This window comes from Natator depressus, chromosome 10, assembly GCF_965152275.1.
Source record: "Natator depressus isolate rNatDep1 chromosome 10, rNatDep2.hap1, whole genome shotgun sequence".
NCBI lineage: Eukaryota > Metazoa > Chordata > Testudines > Cheloniidae > Natator > Natator depressus.
The window spans coordinates 31,770,722-31,793,958 of record NC_134243.1 but is presented as its reverse complement, the minus strand read 5'-3'; the positions used below and the strand labels follow the sequence as shown (position 1 = coordinate 31,793,958).

The 23,237-nt window shown below is 47.9% G+C and overlaps 1 protein-coding gene across 1 annotated transcript in view; it reads right to left on the bottom strand.

Moving 5' to 3' along the window:
- The window catches only part of AXIN1 (axin 1), a 188,892-nt gene that overhangs the window by 7,741 nt on the left and 157,914 nt on the right, over nucleotides 1-23,237 (bottom strand). The window contains exons 6-8 of the mRNA XM_074965633.1: nucleotides 17,565-18,109; nucleotides 15,194-15,370; nucleotides 7,719-7,964 (exon numbers count right to left, since the gene is read on the bottom strand). Coding sequence (XP_074821734.1) covers nucleotides 7,719-7,964; nucleotides 15,194-15,370; nucleotides 17,565-18,109 — 968 coding nt within the window. The remainder of the gene's footprint in view (nucleotides 1-7,718; nucleotides 7,965-15,193; nucleotides 15,371-17,564; nucleotides 18,110-23,237) is intronic.

Here is a 23,237-nt window from a genome sequence, read left to right as displayed (position 1 = left end):
TCCTGGAGTGGGGGGCACATTTTCAATCTTATTATTTTTGGAACCTCTTAAAGTGTTCACTATGCACAAGCCAGGGTACTGAGTTAGCTGGTGCTATGGTTCTGGCTGTCGCATCACAACTCAAAGAATGCTATTTTCAAAGGTGGATACACCGGGCAATAATAGCACTTTGCACTTCTATAACGCCTTTCATCTGTGCTCTTCTCATTCATAAAGTTTAGACAAATTCACCACTTGGCATGTGTGGGCTTAGCCAGAGGCAGCTTTTGCTCTGAAATCCATATAAGTTTGGCAGCTTTGAAAATTACAATACAGTGGACTGGATTAAAGGATGGTTTTATATTTATATAACTGGAAACTCACTATAAAAACAGAATTTGCCAAGCACATGAGTTAACCCCAGTTTTGCTATTTTGGAAATAACTGAGACCTTAACCTTTAAATATTGGCTCACATGCAGAGTGACTTTTTTATGACATGCCTATGTAAATATTGACACGGAAAACCTGGGCAGGGGAAAATCTTCTTGCCTCCTTTCAAAGCCCTGAGGTGTGAAGTGCAACTCATCTGTTGTTGGTGCATGTTCTGCTCAGAAGAGCCTGTGAAAAAGAGTGCAGGGTTTCTCAGCACCCGGGGCCCCCCACTGCCAGCACAGCTTCACAGCCTCTCCAAGCCACATCACAAAGCATGGGCTGCCCGGTAGCTAGGAGAGCATTCAAAAATCGAACCATCCTTGGGAAAAACACGCATTCCAATGAAAGTAAAAACAGTTCATACAGTCAGGCGAATTCTGAGCCAAAAGTTAATCAAAGAGGTGTGGAAAACCTCCCACTGCTTAGGTGTCTCCCAACTCTCCTAGCTCCAGGGATGGCTGAGATGTGTGCTTCAGAGGCCTGGGCTGTGCATTTGTGTGCTACAGATTATGCAAGTTACAGATGCCATCCACAGGCTTAATCCATGTTGCCCACAATAGTGATGGGTAAAGAAGCTCTTGTTCATCCTGTGAGACAGAGAGCGCTCAGTCTGTTCTGGGAACGAGAACGCCGAGGAACACAGACAAACGCCAGCAGCCTTGCTAGCCCCACCAGGGCTCTGCTCCATCCGGGCAGCGTGAGTATGGGAGAGATGGCAGCAGCTTGATGCAGGTGGCCACGGCTCTCTCACAAATGGCTGTTAACTGAACATGCTAAGAGCGGGGAAACTCAAGAGATCCTACGTCCCCTCTTCCTAGAGCTGAGAAAGGGGCTGCTGCAGTTCTGCTGGGGGGAATCCAGGGGAGGGGAATGACCGCTGGCTAAAACCCTTCTCGGCCCATCTGAGTCGCCTGTAAACCATGTTCCCACTTGGAGAAGCAACAGAATCCAACAGTTATGCTGTGCCCTGCTGGAGCACGTCTTTGGTGCCTCCCTTACTCCAAGGACCTCTCAAAACGGAAGGGAGGGAGAAATGCCAACGCCATGGAAAACAGGCTTGGGTTCTAGGCACGGCTAGGAGAGCGCTGGTTCCTTTCCAAAGCACAGGCACGGGTTGCTAATGCCTAGGAATGCTGACTCTGGTACTTTTTATGGGCCTAGAAACCACCAACCTTCCCCGCACGTTTTTAGACGCCCCCCCCACTTTTGCCATAAATCAAAGCAGTGTGGGCGGCCAGCACTGGGACAAACAGACAACGGTTTACAGAGAACACACGAAGAGCAGTGACACCTACTCAGACTTGGCAAGATACAGGTCAGGGACAGCGGGTACCGCATTCAGCACTGGAATACAAGCTGGCCTAACAGAAGCGCAACCACACTGGATCTAAAGAACAATCTCAAACTAGAAACACGTGGCTACCCTCCATTGCTGCTAAAGATTACAGTACAGTATGGCACCGGCACAAGGAGCTACAGCAGCTCACTCAATGGGGCATTCCGGGGTACGAGCAAGGACCATTTTCCCGAACTCCTTGGTGGTGCGAAGGTCAGGAACTCACACATCAGCTCTTTGCATCAGGGCATCCCAGCACACGCTGCCAAAGCACTTGCCCAGCCCTTACTCACAGCCAGGCAGTTAGAGAGATTGCTGGAGTAGTCAATCATTCCCCCTCCCCACAAGAACGCTCCTACACTCCACATGAGATCTACCTCTGCTACACACAGCAAGAGACCTGCCTGTGCAATGTGTCTCCCCCGCTCTCTGACCTGATTTCCAAGAGAAAAATGAATGCTGGGAACACTGCTTGAATTGCTGAAGTCAGCTGTGCACACCTCCTCTCTGTACCCTTTAACAGGACAGGGTTTGGTCCAGCTATGCAGAATCTCTCTGCCTCAACCTTAATTGATTTTAGCTATAAACAAGCCTTAAATGCAGACCTTCTGAAAAAAAAAAAAGATTGGTGTCCTGATTGAACATCCATCCAAAATGTAACAGCTTACAAAAAGAAAAGATGGCTTGACCAACCCGGCTGGGCACAGAAGGCGCTCTCATCTCTGGGGCAGCAACCCTGACAGAGAAGCAGCTCCTTGTGACACGCCCGCTCCAGGATCACAAAGAGCAGGCAACAAACCAGAAAGACTGCAGCACAAGGTGCTTCTTCTCAAACACCCCAGGAGCCATGATCAGAACGTCTAGCATGCGAGGAACCCTGTTGTTTGTGGAACAAGATCAAAAGTCTCAGAGCTGCTGCTTTTGGGAGCAGAACATTTTATTGGGGTGATCAACGTACCCAGCATACGCTTTCCTCCTGAAACTGCAGCTCAGGGGCCGCTGTTTGTAAGTACTGTAATCTCTGACCCCTATAATAAACCAGCCTTCTTCTCACGAACGGGACATGACCACATCGCTGCCTGTTGCACCAGCCCTTTGCCATTCCAAGGAAGGTTCCCGAGCCCCACCTTTGTCCAATGTGCCATTATTGACTGTCCGGCTGGCTGGACTGTTCAAAAGGACAATGTATAAATACTCCATCACAATGCTCCATCCTCCTCCCCAGCGGATGCATCTATAGGGCTCCCAGCCCCACTGAGCTAGTGGTTTTTCAGTACTGTCAGCTTTGGAAATGTGACGCTGAGTTACACTCCATGTACACAGCTCCAGGTGATCGAGTGTTATTTCTGTTCTGAACATGAAACGCTATTTGAGAGCAAAGAGGATGTCTTAATGCTGCATTAAGATGATTCATTGCAGTTGCACTTCATTATTACTTGTTCCTTATCCCTTGTGACTATCTAACAGGCTATTATGATGACCGGTCTAGTTGCATCATGCTGGAGCCACCAGTGAAAGAGGTGCCGTTTCGACAGGGAAGGAAGGAAGGTTCATGGCACCAAGGCTGTTGGTACTCTGCACTGGACTCTGTGCCCGGGTAGCATTATAAGGGCTGTGTTACTCCTGGGCAGAGGCAGAGCAAATGGACTAGCCTGAGGTCTGTCTGCCCCTGCCATGGCCGCATTCATTACACATCAAATGCACGTTAGAACGTCTGCTGGATGGGGAGCTTGGGCTGGGCATAAACTAGTGTGCCACTTGCAGAAGCTGTCAGTCTGAACAGCTGATACACACCACCACCTGCCTAAGGGCTGCCTACATCTCACTGGGACCAAGCTAAAGAAACCGGCTGTGCACCAGAGGTGAGAGAAATGGTTCAGAGACACCAGTACAGGCAGAAAGAGAAGAGCGTCCCTGGGTCTGGGGTCTTTAATAACTGGGGAGGAGGGGGAGGGATCATTGTGCACCCAACACCTAACAGCTTCAGAACAGCTCCCAAGGAAGCCTGCACCTCCTGCAGCAGGGCTCCGCATAGGGAGAGCAGGGCCTGTCCAGCTATAAGAGTTTAATCTCTGTTGCGGGAAGGTTTGGCTGTCATTACAGTTGGGTACAGACACACGCTTCGCATCCAGAGCCAGAACACGGTGGTGGCTGGAACGCTGCCGAGTGACATTGCTCACCTTTCTCTAGAGCAGCCAGGTTTTTTTAGGAGACAGCATAAGAGATTGTGAGGCTTCTGGAGGGTCCCTTAGGAAGGAGGGGACAGCTTACAGAGAAGGTAAACGTGTGAGGAACACGGTCAATTTGACAGGGAAATTAACCTTCCTAGAAGGAGTCAAAGAGTTTCGCTCTCTTAGAATGGTCAGGGCCAACTTGTTCCTTGTGCTCTCCTCCTCCTTCGAAGGCGGACCCTGGAGTCCCCCAAGGCAGGGTCTCTGTAGGGAAGCTCTCTCTGCTTTCCCAAAACAAAGGATGAGTCTCTACCAAACTCCACTGTTTCTTTGGGCTTTTGGTTCCATTGCAGTGGCTCCCCGCTGAAGTGAATGGCATTTTAAAGGGCGTAGTCTATAGGTACAGGTACAGGCAGGTGTGATATAGGCATGGATTAAGGCAGTAATGCAAAAGCCTACAAGCCTCAGGCCGGTAAGATTTTTAACGTAGCCAAACAAGGCCTCAGGGGCAAAGAACAATTTGATGTAAGCAGCTAACCAATAAAGTGACCCCAGATTATGTTATCACGAGATAGCCATGGCCCAACACCTCAGGATATAAGAAGTGCGATAAAACTGTGGATATTTAGAAAATAGATACTGCAATGTACCAGATAAAGCTGGGTCGAGCATTCTGGGGATTCTGCGGACATCAGATGTCAGTCCAACCACAAAAACACCATGGTAACTAATTGACATATGTGCTAATAAGCTTGAGGTAAAAGGTCTAGTAATCTATGGGAGAAGGGCACCCCCAACATTAGTGGGGTGTGGAAGTTCAAATAAGGAAGAGGGGCTGAAATGCTACTGAATACGCATTAGGCTTAGTGGAGTCAGTATAACACTGTATCACAGCCTGCATGCCTGGGACAGGCCAAGACAATGACCACGGGTGATGGTGACATGGAAAATGATGATTAACACTTCAGGTCATTCTGCAAGGGATGGAGTGAGTATATGGCTGCTCAGACGCTCATTCTATGTTCTCTCTATCTCGTTGGGTTGGAGTGTTTGTACCTTTGCTATCTGTGTTAATAAAACTATTGCGAATCCAGAACGTTTTTGCTAAGTGCAAATGTTGCAACCGTGGACGCCAGGGATCCCAAGTGATTCTAGTAATACTGGGCCTGATCTTGGGACAAGAACCTACCAAACCTTAGAGTGTTAGCTGGGAATTCTTAGGTAATCAATATAGTTAATACACAATCATTTCTGTCATTGGAGGATTTTAAGAACAGGTTAGACAAACACCTTCCAGGAATGGTCTAGTTATTACGTAGTCCTGCCTTGAGTGCAGGAGACTGGACTAGATGACCTCTCAAGGTCCCTTCCAGTCCTATACGTCTATGATTCTATGCCATGAGGCTGGCCAGCATCCCTGAAGGGGTATACAATGCTGCATGGAAACAATCTCCTGTTAGAGCTAGGTGTCCCTAGCCAACAGGTATCCTTTACTAACTTGGTTTCTTGGGACTTTCTCCATATGCTTGAATCTCAGCCTTTGTATCTCACCTTCCCACCCTCATAGAATGGGGACACCGCATTACCCAGAGATCTTATTTTCAAGTCCCCTGGATTGCTAGTCCTACAAGGGCATGGACTCTAAAGGGGACACTGGCCCAAACATGTTTCCATGTGAGCATCAGGGTTTCTCCAGGCAATACAATTCAGCAGGGACATTTCTACTGATAGGAACTCTTAGCTCCTCCAAGGACTCCTGCATGCATTCTCGTGGGTCACTAAACAGGCTACCCACAAAGGACACAGGCACCTTTGCCTTTTATGACAGCTGTATTATTCTCTTCAGTTTCCAAGACTCTCTCAGAAACCAGAAATGAAACCATCCTTATTGGCACATTCCATGCAACAGACAGGTTTGTTTCATTCCTGTGTTTTCAACGGAGGGGCAATATGCCCACCCATTTGGGGAGGTTGCTTGTTGTGTGTGAGCATCTGCCCGACTAAGCTCAGCAGCACAGCCCTGAGAATGCAGCTGATCATGCAGCCTATTCTCCTGTCCTTGGCTAGACAGTAGGTACCACAATAACAAACACCACACATCACCATGAAGGTTCTACAGAGAATGTTGTTTACTATACTTGCTATATTATTTTAATTCTGCAGGTAGCATGGGAATCTGTATATAGGCCATGTGTCTGTGTCTATACATTTCTGCGAGGGTGGGTGGTTCTTTGAAATGCTCTTCGGAGCCAAGAGGACAATTCCTATCTGATCACACCAGTTTATAGGCAGGCTGGATATTTGGGGCTTAGCCTACTTGGGAATGCCCTTTAATTACAACTTGTCAATCTAAACCTCATGTAAACATTGCTCTGAGTCGGCCATAGGGCAGTTACATGAGAAAATAATTGAAACCAGGCAATTAGAGGTTGCCTTTGAAAAATTATGTCTAAGTTTCTAAGTAGGCAGACACTGAAGTTTCATGTCTCTGGAACACTGCATGAGCGGCTATTTGCAATTGCCATTTAAAAAGGTATTTCATGGCAATGAAAGGCTTTCAGGCACTAACGTTAATTATCTTGTACTTCTCAAATGCCTTTCATCTCAGGAGCTCAACATGTTTACGTAAACACTGATTAATCCCACACCTCTCTTGCAAGGTACATTAGGGACAGGATTATTACCCCTGCTTGATAGATGAGGAAACTGAGTCACAGAGAGGCAAAGTGACTTGAACATGGCTGTACAGTGAATCAGTGCCAGAACAGAACTACGGTAGAACCTCTGAGTGACCAGTCAATCACACACCTCGTTTGGAACCAGAAGTATGCAGACAGCAGCAGAGACCAAAAAAAGGGGGGAGTACAGTACAGTACTGAGTTAAACGTAAATAACTAAAAAAATAAAGGGAAAGTTTAAAAAAAAAGATTTGACCAGGTAAGGAACCTGAGCTGGTTTCACTTAAATTCAGATGGTTAAAAGCAGCATTTTTCTTCTGCATAGTAAAGTTTCAAAGCTGCATTAAGTCAATGTTCAGTTGTAAACTTTTGAAAGAACTATAACATTTTGTTCAGAGTTACGAACAACCTCCATTCCCAAGGTGTTTGTAACTCCGAGGTTCTACTGTAGAACCAAGTGTTTCTGCCTCTCCCTTCTCTGTTCCTGCCACGAGAACCACCTGCCATTTCGACTTTTAAGGACACCAGCAAAAAGTGATCGTTTTACAGTTGCCAACTTCAGGAAGTCCCTTCACTGCACCACAGAAAATAAAGGCCATTAAAAATCACACCCCCGTTTAAATCAACTAAGCACTGCAGACCTCATGAAAACAAGTGAGTTCCTCCCCACCAGAAGCCACGTACACACTGCTGGGGCAGTGAGAGAGGGCAACCCCGTAGAGCCCCCATCCCAGGCAGTGCTCTAGGAACTGCTCACACAGCTCCTTTCCAGGAACTAAAACAGGACTTTGCCTTGTGCAAAGAGCAAGGGGATCCCTTCCAGCCCCACCATCTAAAGGCCCTGCTCCCCATTCTCGAGGCAGTTTTTGGCTTTTATTCCCAGGCCCCTGGGATGCTCCCTGCTGTTGAAAGGATGAGGCGTTACAGAACATGCAGTGTCCTATGGCTTCCAAAACATGCTCTTTTCTAACCACCCGCCACTCGCCTTTGTCTGGTAGATCCTGATAACTGCAGCAGGACCAGCTGAGTGGGTCACCGTGTCCTTCCCTCCTCGCCTCTAGGTTCTGCTTCAGTTCAGCCTCCCCTCCCCTCTCCCCCCGACCAGACTAAATCATCTCACCTCTGTTTGGGGGGCAGCTTGCCAGCCCTCTTCTCCTCTTCCTCCAGTCGCCTGCGTGCTTCTTCCAGCTGCGTCAGAGGGTTGGGGGCTGGGTTGGGCGGCATGGTAGGATCTTGAATGAACGGGTGAGAAGGCTGGGCAATGTTCCTGAGCTGGGCACTGACCCAGGGGTGCACAGCGACAGGGCGCTCGATGGAGAGAGGTCTGGGCATATCATGGGCCAGCTGCTTCTTGGCACCTGAGGAGCTTCACACACAAACACAACAACATTTGACCCATGCAGGCATGTCCCCTGACGTCTCTCAGTGCTTCACCGACTAGACACAGTGATCGCCCAGCCACCCTGGGCACTTTCTGTACTGTCACCCAGCTAGGAGGGAATGGAGAATACCATACATCCAGCTCCAGTGCTAGGGAGGATTTAGGGGGGTACCAAGGAACCGTCTGAGATGGAATTTTTCAAGGCCACTGGGGAGAGCAACCAGCTTCCTACAAAATGGGACCTGGGATCACATATGGTTGGGACCTGTTTTATGAGTCATATGAGACATCCAATCCACGTAAATAAAACTAATAGGAGTTAGATAAAAAAGAGTGGTCACTCCCCCTGTGCAGTAAGGTGTTCGAGATGTGTCCCTCTGGGTGCCTCGCGTGCTCTCGATTGGAGATTGTCATTAGCAGTGTCCATTCAGCCCATGCACACGCTGCAGATATCCTCGTGCCCCTTGCTGCGTGGGCGAACTGCCCTCAGCTCCTTCTCCACTGCTGAGCCTCCGAAGGAAACTCCGAAACAGAGGAGAAAGGAGGGCGGGCAGTGCAGCACCCATAGGGGGCACATCTCGAAGAACTACAGTCAATGCACAGGTTATTATTCTCCGAGTAGTGCCCCATGGGTGCTCCAATTCAGGTGACTCCCGAGCAGCATCCCTATAAGATGGAGGCAGCTTCGGAACTGACTCCAGCACAGAACTGCATTGCCAACTGCCGCATCAGACCTAGAGGCACCGACTCAGGCGTAGTGCCTGGACCATCACGGAGCAGCTCTGCAGATCTCAGATGCCGGGACATTTTGAAGTAAAGCCCACGTCTAGACGGAGACCTCGCAGGGTGAGCTGCCACACCAGAGTGGCACACCACACACAACAAGCAGTAATACCCCCAGAAATCCATTTTGATAGTCTTTGGGCAGAAACAGCACGCCCTTTAGATCTGTCTGCAAATGAAACCAACAGTCTAGATTTACAAATGATTTAGTCATATCCAGATTGATGGCTAACACACTCCTGACATCTACAGCACGGAAAGCAGCCTCCAGATGGGAATTCTGGGGTTTTGGAAGAAAACTGGTGGGTAAATGATCTGATTGAGATGAAACTCAGAAGACACTTTAGGAGGAAACCTGGAGTGTGGCAGTAAGGAAACCCTGTCCTCGTAGAACCCTGTTAAAGGAGGGTCTGCCATGAAGGCCCTGATCCCTCCGACTCGGAGGGCTGATGTAATAACCACTAAAAAGGTGGTCTTGATAGACAAATACAGTAAAGAGCAGGTTGTCAGCAGCTCAAAAGTGGGTTTCATGACATTATTAAGAACAAAATTAAGGTCCCAAAATGGGGTGGGGACTTTCACCTGTGGAGAAAGGTTTTCCAGACCTTTCATGAACATTACAGTTGTAGGGTGAGGAAACAGCGAGAACTCCTCAGTGGTGTATGAAAAGCTGTAAGGTGGCCAAACGAACCTTGAGAGAACTAATTGACAGTCCGGATTGCTTTCATTGCAGCAGGTAACCCAGAACAAGCGGAAGTGAGGCGGATTTGGGAACAGCTCCCTGGAGTTCACACCAGTCACTAAATCATCTCCGCCTTTTGAAGGTAAGCATTTCTGGTAGACTCCTTCCTACCATTTAGAAATATCTGTTGTACCTCTGCAGAACAAGCTGACTAACCCCATGAACCATCAAGGAGTCATGCCTTGAGGCGAAGAATGCTCAGATTGGGATGCAGCAGTGGATCGTCATCCTGGGAGAGCAGCAGAGGAGTGTCTAGGTGAAGCAGGTAAAGAAACCATGCCTGACTCAACCACGGGGCTATTAGGATAATTCTGGCCTTGTCCTGTCTGATTTTGTTCACAACTCTGAGAATCAGAGGCACCAGAGGAAAAGCATAGAATATCATAGAATATCAGGGTTGGAAGGGACCTCAGGAGGTCATCTAGTCCAATCCCCTGCTCAAAGCAGGACCAATCCCCAACTAAATCATCCCAGCCAGGGCTTTGTCAAGCCTGACCTTAAAAACTTCTAAGGAAGGAGATTCCACCACCTCCCTAGGTAACGCATTCCAGTGTTTCACCACCCTCCTAGTGAAAAAGTTTTTCCTAATATTGAACCTAAACCTCCCCCACTGCAACTTGAGACCATTACTCCTTGTTCTGTCATCTGCTACCACTGAGAACAGCCTAGCTCCATCCTCTTTGGAACTCCCTTTCAGGTAGTTGAAAGCAGCTATCAAATCCCCCCTCATTCTTCTCTTCCACAGACTAAACAATCCCTCAGCCTCTCCTCATAAGTTCCCTCAGCCTCTCCTCATAAGTCATGTGTTCCAGTCCCCTAATCATTTTTGTTGCCCTCCGTTGGACTTTTTCCAATTTTTCCACATCCTTCTTGTAGTGTGGGGCCCAAAACTGGACACAGTGAGGCCTCACCAATGTCGAATAGAGGGGAATGATCACGTCCCTCAATCTGCTGGCAATGCCCCTACTTATACATCCCAAAATGCCATTGGCCTTCTTCGCAACAACGGCACACTGTTGACTCATACCCAGCTTCTCGTCCACTGTAACCCCTAGGTCCTTTTCTGCAGAACTGCTGCCTAGCCATTCGGTCCCTAGTCTGTAGCGGTGCATGGGATTCTTCCGTCCTAAGTGCAGGACTCTGCACCTGTCCTTGTTGAACCTCATCAGATTTCTTTTGGCCCAATCCTCTAATTTGTCTAGGTCCCTCTGTATCCTATCCCTACCCTCCAGCATATCTACCTCTCCTTCCAGTTTAGTGTCATCTGCAAACTTGCTGAGGATGCAAGCCACACCATCTTCCAGATCATTTATGAAGATATTGAACAAAACCGGCCACAGGACTGACCCTTGGGGCACTCCACTTGATACCGGCTGCCAACTAGACATGGAGCCATTGATCACTACCTGTTGAGCCCGACAATCTAGCCAACTTTCTATCCACCTTATAGTCCATTCATCCAGCCCATACTTCTTTAACTTGCTGGCAAGAATACTGTGGGAGACCGTGTCAAAAGCTTTGCTAAAGTCAAGGAACAACATGTCCACTGCTTTCCCCTCATCCACAGAGCCAGTTATCTTGTCATAGAAGGCAATTAGATTAGTCAGGCATGACTTGCTCTTGGTGAATCCATGCTGACTACTCCTGATCACTTTCCTCTCCTCTAAGTGCTTCAGAATTGATTCCTTGAGGACCTGCTCCATGATTTTTCCAGGGACTGAGGTGAGGCTGACTGGCCTGTAGTTCCCAGGATCCTCCTCCTTCCCTTTTTTAAAGATGGGCACTACATTAGCCTTTTTCCAGTCGTCTGGGACTTCCCCTGATTGCCATGAGTTTTCAAAGATAATGGCCAATGGCTCTGCAATCACATCCGCCAACTCCTTTAGCACTCTCAGATGCAGCGCATCCGGCTCCATGGACTTGTGCTCATCCAGCTTTTCTAAATAGTCCTAAAAGCATGAAACAGCTTTATCATCCAAGTGAGGAGGAAGGCATCCCCTAAGAAATTGCGACCTAACCCCCTCTTGAACAGAGCAGATGGCATTTTTTGTTTGTAGCTGTCCCGTTTCTGGAAACCCCCAAGCCTGAACTATGCCAACAAGAAACTGGGAATACAACTCCCATTCGTAGTCTTGGGAAAAATACCTGCTGAGAGCATCGGCTGTGACATTTCCCTGCCCAGGAGATATACTGCTAGAATTCTTATGCAATGTTTCATAATCTTATTGCTTCGGTGCACAGGGAAGGCGATCTCACGCCTCCCTGCTGGTTGATACAGAACATGCAGGCCCCATTGTCTGTCATGACTCCGATAGACCCGTGTCTGATGAGAGGCAGAAAATGAAGGCAGGTATTTCTAACTGCTCTGAGCTCCAACAGGCTGGTGTAGAGGGTGGTTTCTTGGGGTAGCCATCTGCCCTATACTGTGAGAGCATTGAGGTGCGTGCCCCATCCTAACAGAGATGCATCCATGGTTGTGGTTACCATTGGCGTCAGCTGGAGGAAGGGAACTCCTGTGCCTATATTGCAATGAGCCTGCCACCAGTCTAGGGAGCATTTCGCCCACTGAGGAACTGAACCTGTTTGTTGACAGTGGTTTTCAACCTTTTTTATTTGTGGACCCCTAAAAATTTCAAATGGAAGTGTGAACCTCTTTGGAAATCTTAGACATAGTCTGTGGATCCCCTGGGATCCATGGCCATAGATTGAAAACCACTGATCTAGGCTGTCAGGTTGGTGAGTAAACTGATCTAAGGCACCCCTGGAAACAGTGAAGAGTAATCTTGCACGTTCTGCCACAAAAGTGCAAGTCGCTATGTGATGTAGAAGTTGAAGACAGTTTCTGACTGAAGTCCATTTTTCTTTGGCATGAGGAAGTACCTCAGATAGAAGCCCCTTCCCCTGTGTTGAGTGGGGACCAGCTCTACCACTCCTAAACGAAGGAGGGAGTTTATTTCCTGTCTTGTTAAGAGCTCATGAGACGCGTCCCTGAAGAGGGATGTGGAAGGGGAATGAGGAGAAGAGAGGTAGATAAAATGGATGGCGTAGCCTGATGATATTATCTCCAGCACCCGTTTGCCCAAGGTGATACACTCCCATGCTTGTCGGAAATGGGAGAGTTGGTCTCCAAATGGGGGGAGGTGGGCAAATCGCTGGAGCTGACAGGCTAAAGAGAGGGGAGGGTCCAAACCACCCATCATCCTGTCAAAACTGGTGCTTTGAAGATGAAGCCTGCTATGAACTTGTGCCGGGTGGGTTAAAGGATCTCTGGAGGCTATGTCTCTTTTTGGAGGTTCCGTTGGTCTCTGAAAACCAGAGAATTGCATTGGGTGGAATATTTGAGTCGTTTGTCATCTACTGAATTTTCTTTTGTTTGTGGAGTGTAGATAACTAACAAATGTAATGTGACGCTGGAGTCTTTCAGGGTATGCAACGATTCGTTGGTATTCTCTGTGAACAACTTCAGACCATCAAATGGGAAATCCTCTACCATATTCTGTAATTCTCTGGAGAAACCAGACAACTCAAGAAAAAGGGGGTTCTTATATGGGTACCCAGAACCCTGGAGACATATCATTAATACTGAAGGTAGGTCTCCATCATCGATCTCTTCTTCCTCTAACGGGGGAGCACTGAGCGAAAGAGGAAGTGATGGTACCGGGACGTATAAGGGTCCGGAGACAAAGTGGTTCTTGGTACCAAGAGATGCTTGTTACCTGCACGAAACAGAGACTCTCGTTCAGCAGTCACCGGTAAGTCCTTCGGGTACCAAAAGTCTTGTGGCGCCGAGTGGCGTTGCGGTATTGACGGCCCAGCACGCTTGTCCCTGTAGGATGGTACCGAGGGTTTTGAGTACTTCACAGGTGGTGCTGCTGTAGATGGGGGCTTAGTTTTACATGGGACTTGATTTTCTGGTTCTTCAGTGCCCTGGATTTGAAGGCTAAACAGAAGTTACAGTTCTGTAAGATGTGAGACTCTCCTAGACTGCGAATGCACTTAGAGTGTCTGTCGTTAACTGGGATAGCCTCTCTACATGAGAGGCAATGTTTAAACCCTGGAGAAGGGGTATGCCCCTTGCATGGAGGATTTCCCTGGAGGAAATAAAACACTCTCTCAAATAACCAGTAACTAACTACCAAACTAAGCAGCTAAAGTAAAACAAACTCAGAACTAAGTCAGCAAGCAGCTGAGGCACGCACAATGAAGACATGCTCAGCTCCGTCTCAGGCTGTGGTGGGTCAGAAGGAATTGGGGACAGTTTGCCCATACAGCCTGAGATAGCTGGGGGGCGGGAGGGGGCATGAGGATATCAGCAGCGAGTGTGTGGGATGAACGGACACCGCTAATGAAAATCTCTGATGGTAGGCGAGTGGGGCACCCACGGGGACACTACTCGAAGAATATTCTCTTTCAAAATTCTCCTAGTAGACTTCCATAGAGCATGCACTGGTAAGTGATGGCTCCATTTCCAGGCTATGTATCCCATTTGCTCACTATATTTTGCAATGTTGTCGTAGCTGTGTCAGTCCCAGGATATTAGAGAGACAAGGTGAGTGAGGTAATAGCTTTTATTGGACCAACTTCTGTTGATGAGAGAGACAAGTTGCCGAGCTGACACAGAGCTCTCTGTAGCTCGAAAGCGTATCTCCTTCACTGGCATAAGTTGGTCCAGTAGAAGATATTATCTCCTCTGCCTTGTGTCTGTCACTATTTTTTGGCATATCCATGTGCAGTCAGCGCTGCAGCACAGTGAGGGTCCTTCTCAAGCAGAACCAGTGGCACAGGGTGACTCATAATCAGTAACTCAAACTTGCCATGGCCTGGCACTTCGAGTCTCATTAACATGCTATGCAGCCAGACAATTGTGAGCACCACTACAGGGGAGAGAGGAAAACAAGAGACTATCAATGAGCAAAAAGGAGACTAGCATGGTAAAGCCAAGTGCTGGAATTTCTTGCAGGTACTGGAGACACCCAGAACATCCAATCCTGCACCGCCAGGGCGCAGCTTAAGTTGGCCACATGTGCAGTCAGCACTTAGTTAATAATTCTGTTGATCATGTGCAGCTGGACTAGTATCCAGCTCCCGAAACTGCTGGCTCTCGGGGCTGGCTGGAGAAGTCACGGCTGAGTGCTGCCAGCAAGCCAAGCAGCCACGACTCTGAATCCAGCCAGACAGGGAGCAGATCTGCTGAGTTAGAAAGGGTTTTCTGGGAAAGTCTCTTTTCTGCCCACACATTAAAGGGCTGAATATATTCCAGGGCTAGTGCATCCTGGTAAGCCAGAGCTCTTGGGACTCTGGAGGGCATGGAACTGAACACAGCCACCTGCTGGCACTGCCAGGGCGCCTGCTTCCAGCCCTCCATGCCTGAGGAGTGGTTCTTGAGAACCCCTGTAACCAGGCTCAGCTAGGGCTGGGGGCGCTTCGATACAGCTAGGCACATGAGAACGCGTTTGGTCATTTTATTCGGAGTCAAAACACCCTGTCTGTACAACCAAACCCCACACACCTGTCATGAACTTGTGGCATCTCAATACAGACTCCGGCCATCCCCACATGGGGCGCCCGAACAAGACGCAGGGCTCCCGAAGAGCTGAGCCCTCATAACTGTGCTCTCACACCTCTTCCCACTGCCCCCAGGAATGCTGCTGTACAATGGTATGCAGGCTCCACTCTGCCAAGCCCTTACCCATGGCTTGTTTTCTTATGCCTGCTGATCTCCTTCTCTCCTTCGATGATCCACTGCAGGATTTTCTGGTTCCTCTCCACGTCCTCAGGAGATCCGGGCATCTCATAGCTGGCACCATCACTTTTCCCTGAATCAGCCTTCTTGACATTTCTTTTTGAAAGTAGACTCGCTTTGCCACTGCAAGAAGAAGGCTTGAGACATTAGCTACTCATCTGAACTCCCAGACAGCAGAGAAGTGGCAGACTTGGGACACTTCTGCTTTCTAGCTACACTCAGGTGGCAGCTCAATGCCCCTGAATGACAGCCCCACAATCTGAACTGGTTTACAGAAGCTCAGCAACACAGCTTGGGGATATCCCAGTGATACGTGGAATCACCTCTGCCCTGCGATCCAACCCACCAGTTTTCAGTAGTTTAAATCAAAGACTAGGCTGTGCTTTAGGCTGAAAGTTGCCTGGAGCCTGGATCACCTGGATATATCCCACCTAACCAATTCGCTACCACTGCAGGGGCCTTGGGCATTGGTGGCATCTTGGTCTTGCCTGTCCTCTGCCTGTGCAACCCAACAGTTTAGTCTCCCGAGGACTGAAATACTTTAGTCTACCCAAGTTATTGGCTCAAAGCAGGGATAACTAACTGGGTGAAATTGGCTGGCCTGGATCATCAGACTAGATAATCTAATGGTCCCGTCTGGTCTTAAATGCCATGAAACTAGGAAGGGCTGAGGCAGTGTATATGCCTGTTTAAGTCGCAAGGATGCCAGGCCTCTCACCCGTTCTACACTGTGATGATTATCCTGTCACGCAAGGAAGGCTGCGCATGGCTGCCCTCTGGAGCCAGGGCCAAAGGGGTCACAGCAATGTGACACAATTACAGCTGTCAATTAATCGCAGTTAACTCATTAACTCATCTGGTGGAGTATTCGAGCAGCCCTCTTCCAGAGTCCTGCAGAACTAGCTCATGCCAGCCCATCATCAACCTCCACCCTCCCACTCCCACCCCCTCCCCCTCCCCCAAATGAATCAATTCTGGTCTCCTTCCCCCACTTCTGCTTTGTGGGCTCCTCTGCACTTCTGCCCCGATCCCTCTGCTCTCTGGCCCCCACTACCCTACCCTTAAAGGGGAAGCACAACTGCTCTCCTCCCCTTCCTTCTGGGGAAAATGCAGCAGCTTCAGCCTCTCTGCTCCTCCTCCTCCTATCAAAGGAGCTGTGTTGCTTAGGCTGCTCTATTTTGTGCCCCACACCTCCCATCCTAGGGAGGAGTCAGTGACTCTCCAGGCCCACTCAGCCAGTTTGCCCACCAAAGCTCCTACTACCTGGGGCTTGCAGCTGAGTAGATTTGCTATGCCTGACTTCAACTGATAAATGTTCATTTTAGGGTTCTTGCAGCCAGCCCTCTCAATTAGTTCCACACTGTGACATTTATTAGTACAGGGGATTTACTGAGCACCCATCAGCAGGGTCAGAATGAAATCTGGATGATGCCTACAAGAATAATGCAATAATGTAACTAACAAAACCCGGCCCAATGGAACAGGAACAAACTCTCATCACTGCCTTCTCCCCTGCACCTGAGCAGAAAGAGAGGTGGGAACAGGGGAAGTGAAGATGGAACAGGAAGAAATTTTAGATCCTCCAGTGATCGTCCTCAGGCAGATGGTCCCAAGAAATGGCCCCGTCACTGAGAAACGGCGGCCCTGACCCTATCAGACTGAACGTTGGGATGGAGGGCTAGGTCAACCTAGCTAATCTTGGTTACTTTTGCAAGACAGGGACAGGAAGTTCCAGCAAGTCCCTTTGGTCCTGAATTATGAAGGGCTCTTACGCACTTGCATTGACACTCCCCATTAACAAGGCCCTGAAACAAAGCCATTAGTTTGGGGGCTGTGAATGCAGGATGTGAGGAGAAGCCAACTTTTAGGCACCTCCAGCACATTGAGAGAGCCTAGGTACAGCACACAGAGATCCTAGGTACAGCACACAGAGAGCGCCTAGGTACAACATTAATATCACCACTAGTGAAGGAGCAAAACAGCCCCCGTGCACTATAGCTGCTGCAGTTCCAGGGCAACTTTAAAGGGAGTCTTTGCAGCAACATACCCCAGACCTGATAAGGGACGGCATGAACGACTATGGAGAGATCCACTGCTGAAGGAAAAGGACTGCCAAGGAGAAGAGCGGCACTCCACCCTGTCCCAACATGGACTGCCATGCTCAGAGAACAGCCCAGAGTGACTCCTGAATTCCACACCTCTGCTACAAGCGGGGACCCAAGCCCATTTTGCGCATTTATTTGCATGATGCAGTCCATTCCCAAATGACCTTTCTACAAAGCAATGGCTATAGGACTCCCACTGGTCCTGCACTCACCTGTAGCCCAAGGAATCTGCAGGGTTGGGAGCCAGGCCCATGCTTTCAGTGTAGTTCCGGGATTTTGTTGCATAGTTATGTGAATCTACATTCCAAGCAAAGCTGTTTTGCACTCTCTGAGTGGCTTCAGCCTCAATCTGCTCCTTCGGTTTCATCACGCTATGGTGATGAATGTGGTGGTAGATATGTTTATGGTGGTATAAGTTAGCTGCATCCAGTTTCATTCCTGATTTTGTTGCATGCTTGCCATGCCCTGGAGGTATTGTCCCTTGCATCTTTCCAGCATGGCCACTTTCCGGTGACCGGGGCTTAGGTGAATGGCGGCCTGGTCCAGGGGACTGACAACCTGGCGTTTTCATTACTCGCTGTACATGTTCATCGAGAATGCTCTCTGGATTTTCTTCATGAGCATCTCGCAGCTGCATCCCAGCACAACCCATCTCAGAGTAACGAGGAGTGAAGTGATGCAAGGCCTGGGCAGAAGGCAGCTTGTGGCTAATGACTGAAGGACCAGAAGAGATGTCTGCGTCCTCACCTTCTTCTTCCTGCAGGAAAATGGAAAAAGAGGAGAAAACTTGAAGTATAGGTCGTCTATCATATTAGGGGCAGACAGGAAGATAGGCTTGTTTCAAAGAACTATCAGCGTGTGTGTGTTTCTCTGACCATATTATAAACGAACAGCTGGGATGTACAGATGGAAATCCTTGAAAACCATAATTTGATTATATTTAGGAGAAGATAGTTCCTGCTTAAACTGCTGAGTTCCTTGGAGAAATGACTGTAATGACCAACAAAGGCAAGGCAGCTATCTTTTACGTATAGTTCCCAAAGAGCATTTAATAAAGTATCAAATCAAAGCATACTGGATAAAATAGAAGAGTTATAGGATAGACAATAAAAGAGTTTGTTGAATAGGAAAAAAAAAATTATAGGAACAAGTGATGGAAAATGGAAAGAAATGGCAGGGCTATCCACAGGAGAGATTCGGAACTTACCATTCAGACGATTATTTCAAAATGTAAGAAAAGCAGTGCTGATCACACAAAAGCAGAGGATACGAGAGATAATTTAATGATGACAGCAGCGTGAGAGGTTTCAGAAACCAAGGCTCTACCTTCCAAATGCATGACCTCTGAGGCCTAAGGCAAAATACTTCACACATCTGAAGAAACGGGATTATAACTCAAATACTCACTGTGCCAGTCTGCGAGTGGATCATGGAGAGCAGTTGATAACTGTATTTTAAAACACCAAATTCCATTTGAACCCATGAGCATGCCAGTAAGAAGGAAAACTTTCCACTGCTGGCAGCCAGGAATTTTGAAGCTGACAAATGGTTTGATTCTCCAAGATGCACTGAGATGCTTATGAAGTTGCTTTATAGGGAAGTCAGGATCTTGCCTTTATTTTATTACTTACTCAGGAGAATTAAACAATTTCTTTATCTGCCCCTCCCCTCTCCTATCAGGGACAGTAAGCCATGAGTTGCAGTGCAGGATGCTCAGTGAAGCTGTCTGGCCTGCCAATATAGCATGATTTATATTTATCTGCCGGAGCACACTGGCTCACATCTGCTTTAACTGCCCACTTGCAGATGACATCCGCCGCCCTCAATTAATTAGCTTCAAAGTCACAAGTGCTTGGCATATAACAAGGGAAGAAATACAAGATTTCTTTGCCACACCATACCTGAGAGTATAAAACCTAACTGACCTCACTAGTGTCAGGCATTCATGTCACACGGGCGCTCTTCACAACGGAGGCAAGGAAGCGCATCCCATTAATTAGAGAGGGGAAAAGGCTGGTAAGCCACCTACTCCAGCCCAGCGCCCGCACCACCCTTGCCTCTGCTGCACCTGCTCTTGAATACCTGGGAGTTCATTCCATCCTGCACTAAGTCCTCCCCCACGACTCCATTCACACATCCTGCAATCATCACTAACACGCTTGTGTTTGAAAGCAACCTAGGAAAATAGGTCTCCACTGACTGTGGAGTCATGTGCCGAATGTGTGAGCTAAGCAGAGTAGGAGGGGCTGTTAGCACAGGAGAGAATTCAAACCCTCCTTTCCCTTGAGCTCCCCTTGAGCTGCAGGTCCCTGACTCCCTCTCCAAGACAGTCCCAGCCTGCACTCTGCAGCTGGGTCAGGGAAGGGCCATTTCAATACAGACACTCCCACTGTAGGGCTTGGCAAGACTGAACGCCAAACAAGCCTAATTTGTAAGGGTCATAGAACAAGGCCTAGCTAGTGAGGACAGTGATCACATGCAGAACATTAACACACAGAATACCATGCCCGACCTTGGAGGTGGCGCAATGGGACATACATGTCCTGATGGGCTATGCTGCGTTCACACTGGCAGTTCACAGGAAGAACAGGGGTCCTTCCTCTACATCTACAATAACCCTAACAGGGAAGTGCGACACTTGAGGTAGCTAATGCAGGTTATTAAAAATACATCCTATGAGAGGGAGACAATGCATAAAGCACTAGCATGGGGATACCACAGCTGTTACTGGCTTATGGAAACCTCACAACTCGTGAGGTGCTTCTCTGACATTCATGATGGGATGGTTCCTTCCCAAAGGAGCTCAGCCGGAAGAGGCAGCACTGCAAGCCTAACAGCAATAGCCGTTTAGGATTACATTTACACTCGAACACACGTTCCCAGGGAGCGACTCTGCAGTTCCGGCGGAAGCAGTGTAAGTGCTGCCGTGCCACACCATGAGCAGCACGAGAGCAGGCAGTGCGAATCTCAGCCCACTCGGCCAAGAACCAGCTTTTAAAAAATGACAGGTTCTTATAACCTTTCATGCCCATATTGAGATCAGAGGGGAGAATCGAACAGATGCCACTCTCCCTGAGCTCTCCTGTAGTCAGCATACACCACCCAGTCCTGGCCCCAAACAACCAGACAAGATTATTAGCTGGTCTGTTTGGTTCTGCGGAGCAAGTGGTGATTGGCCTGATGGTGGCCTGTGCAGGCTCAGGCTAGTCCCAGTTAGGAGCAGGCTCATCACAGATATGAGCAAATGCCAGTTCAGTCATTGAAATAACGTGAATGGCTCACAAATTATTCTGTGGCCTGGTGGAAGGTATATTGGCCAGGGTACCCAAAGACTATAAATTCAAGTCTTGTCTTCTGCTGACAGCTGTTAATATTCCTCTGCACCTCACGGCTCTTGGTATTAGTTTGCAGCTAAAATGACTGAGGTTGCACAAGATCAAATCAGGACCCCGGTGTATAATACAGCAGACCAAATCTCATTTACTGGGCCACTCTGCCCTTGGCAATGCATCTGCGAAGTGAAATGGTCACCTGATAGTATATCAGTACAGTGTGCGAGGAAGGGGCTGCATAAGAAAGGAGAATGGGGCTCTGGTTACTGGAATGGACTAGGGACCAGGAGACTCAGGTTCTGCCCAGGACTCGAGTGCAGACTTCACAGATTCCAAGGCCAGAAGGGAACATTTGATGATCTAATCTGACCTCCTGTATAACACAGGCCAGAGAACGGGCCCAAAATCATTCCTAGAGCAGATCTTTAAGAAAAACATCCAAGAGTGATTTAAAAATCGCCAGTGATGGAGAATCCATCCCTCTCCACCTCCGGTAAATTGTTCCAGTGGTTAATTACTCTAGCCATTAAAAATTTACACCTTATTTCCAACCTGAATTTGTCTAGCTTCAACTTCCAGCAACTGGATCATGTTAAACCTTTATCTGTTAGACTGAAGTGCCCATTAGTAAATATTTGTTCCCTGTGTATGTACTTACAGATTGTAATCAACATACCCCTTAATAATATCTTTGTTAAGATAAATAGACTGAGATCCTCAAGTCTAACACTATAAGGCAGGTTTTCTAATCCTGTAATCATTCTTGTGGATCTTCTCTGAACCCTCTCCAATTTATCAACATCCTTTTGAATTGTAGACACCAGAACTGGACACAGTATTCCAACAGCAGTCGCACAAGTGCCAAATACAAACGTAAAATAACCTCTCTACTCCTACTTGAGATTCCCATGTTTATGGATCCAAGGATTGTATATTAGTCCTTTTGGTCACAGTGTTGCACTGGGGGTCAAGTTCAACTGATTATCTATCTCTGGACCCACAAAAAGTCTTTTTCAGAGTCACTGCTTCCCAGGACAGAGTCCCCCATTCTATAAGGTTGGCCAACATTCTTTGTTCCTTGATGTGTATATCACATTTAGATGTATTAAAATACATTTGTTTGCTTGTGCCCCGATTTCCAAGTGATCCAGATCATTCTCTACCAGTGACCTGTCTTCTTCATTATTTACCACTCCCCCAATTTTTGTGTCATCTGCAAATTTTACCAATGATGGTTTTGTCTTCCAGGTCGATAAAAATGTTAAATAGCATAGGGCCAAGAACCAGACCCTGTAGGACCCCACTTGAAACACACCAGTTCAATCAGGATTCCCCTTTAACAGTTACATTTTGAGATCTATCTGTTAGCCAGCCGCCTTCACTCCACGTCAATGTAGCTTTCTTGTGTGTGACTTCCTGTTGTTTTGGAAAATGGCAGTGGTGTGGGGGCCGTGATTGAGGGACAGGTGTGGATACCTGGGTACCCCTGGGTACCCCTCCCAGCCCCTCATCTCCCAGCTAAAGTCAACACCAGGGCATAAGGGGAGCCCCAATCTGCCAACCACCCGTATAGGGGAAGCGGGTTCCCCCTCAGAATTCCAGCCCCCCATGAGCAGCAAGAGTGAGGGAACAGAGAGAGCCCTATAATCCTTTCCCCACATTGGAACATGTGGAGACTCATTTTCAATAGCAGGCACAAAAAGCAAGTAGTTAAATACATCATCAAAATACATAGCTGGATGCCAACACCAAATGATTTTCTATGGTTTTGTCTACACAATGTAAGTGCCTACTTTTGAAAAATTATCCCTATATTTTATTTGGGATATTTTTACTCCCAAGTTAATTTTGACTTCACTAGCTGCAAGATAAAATTATAAAAACGTTCCTTCTTATCTGCTTAGGATAACAGCTGGATTTTGCACAGAAACAATCTAGGGTTCAGTAAGCAGCTGATGTGATGGAGTCTTGGTGCATGAAAGGAAAGCAGTTCTGGGAGGCACACGCCCAAGCCCTTTCTTTGTGTGAGCTCTAAAGCAGGTATTTCAGTGCTGCTGGGAATGAAGCTCAGAGACAGCACAGCCTCTGCAGACTACACTTTCCAAAACACAGAATAATGCAAATCAGGTCTGGTGTGCCCACTAGATGGGGCCTGGTGGTTACAATATTTTCAGAGGCTCCTTTAATCAGGTTTAGAATGCTACAAGTCATTTAAAAAACACATCTGCAATGACATTACGACCCAGGGAAGTCTGCACAGCCCTGTCCATTGAGCTAGGAGCAGAAACACACACTGACAATCTGTAGAACTAGCAATATCTCATTTCCTCTCCTTTTTACCTATCAAATGACCACAGATTGAGCTGAAAGGATTCCCCTGATGTATTTGTGCTTTTTGTTTTAATCAGGGATGCCACTGAGCAAAAATGATGCTAAAAGAAGTTCCCTTCCTAGCAACCCTAGCAATGCTTTACACTAACATGGAAAGAACTGTAAACACAGATATGCTTCTCACTGGTGATGTGGCTGGTTGCTTTCCGAATTTCACTCAGG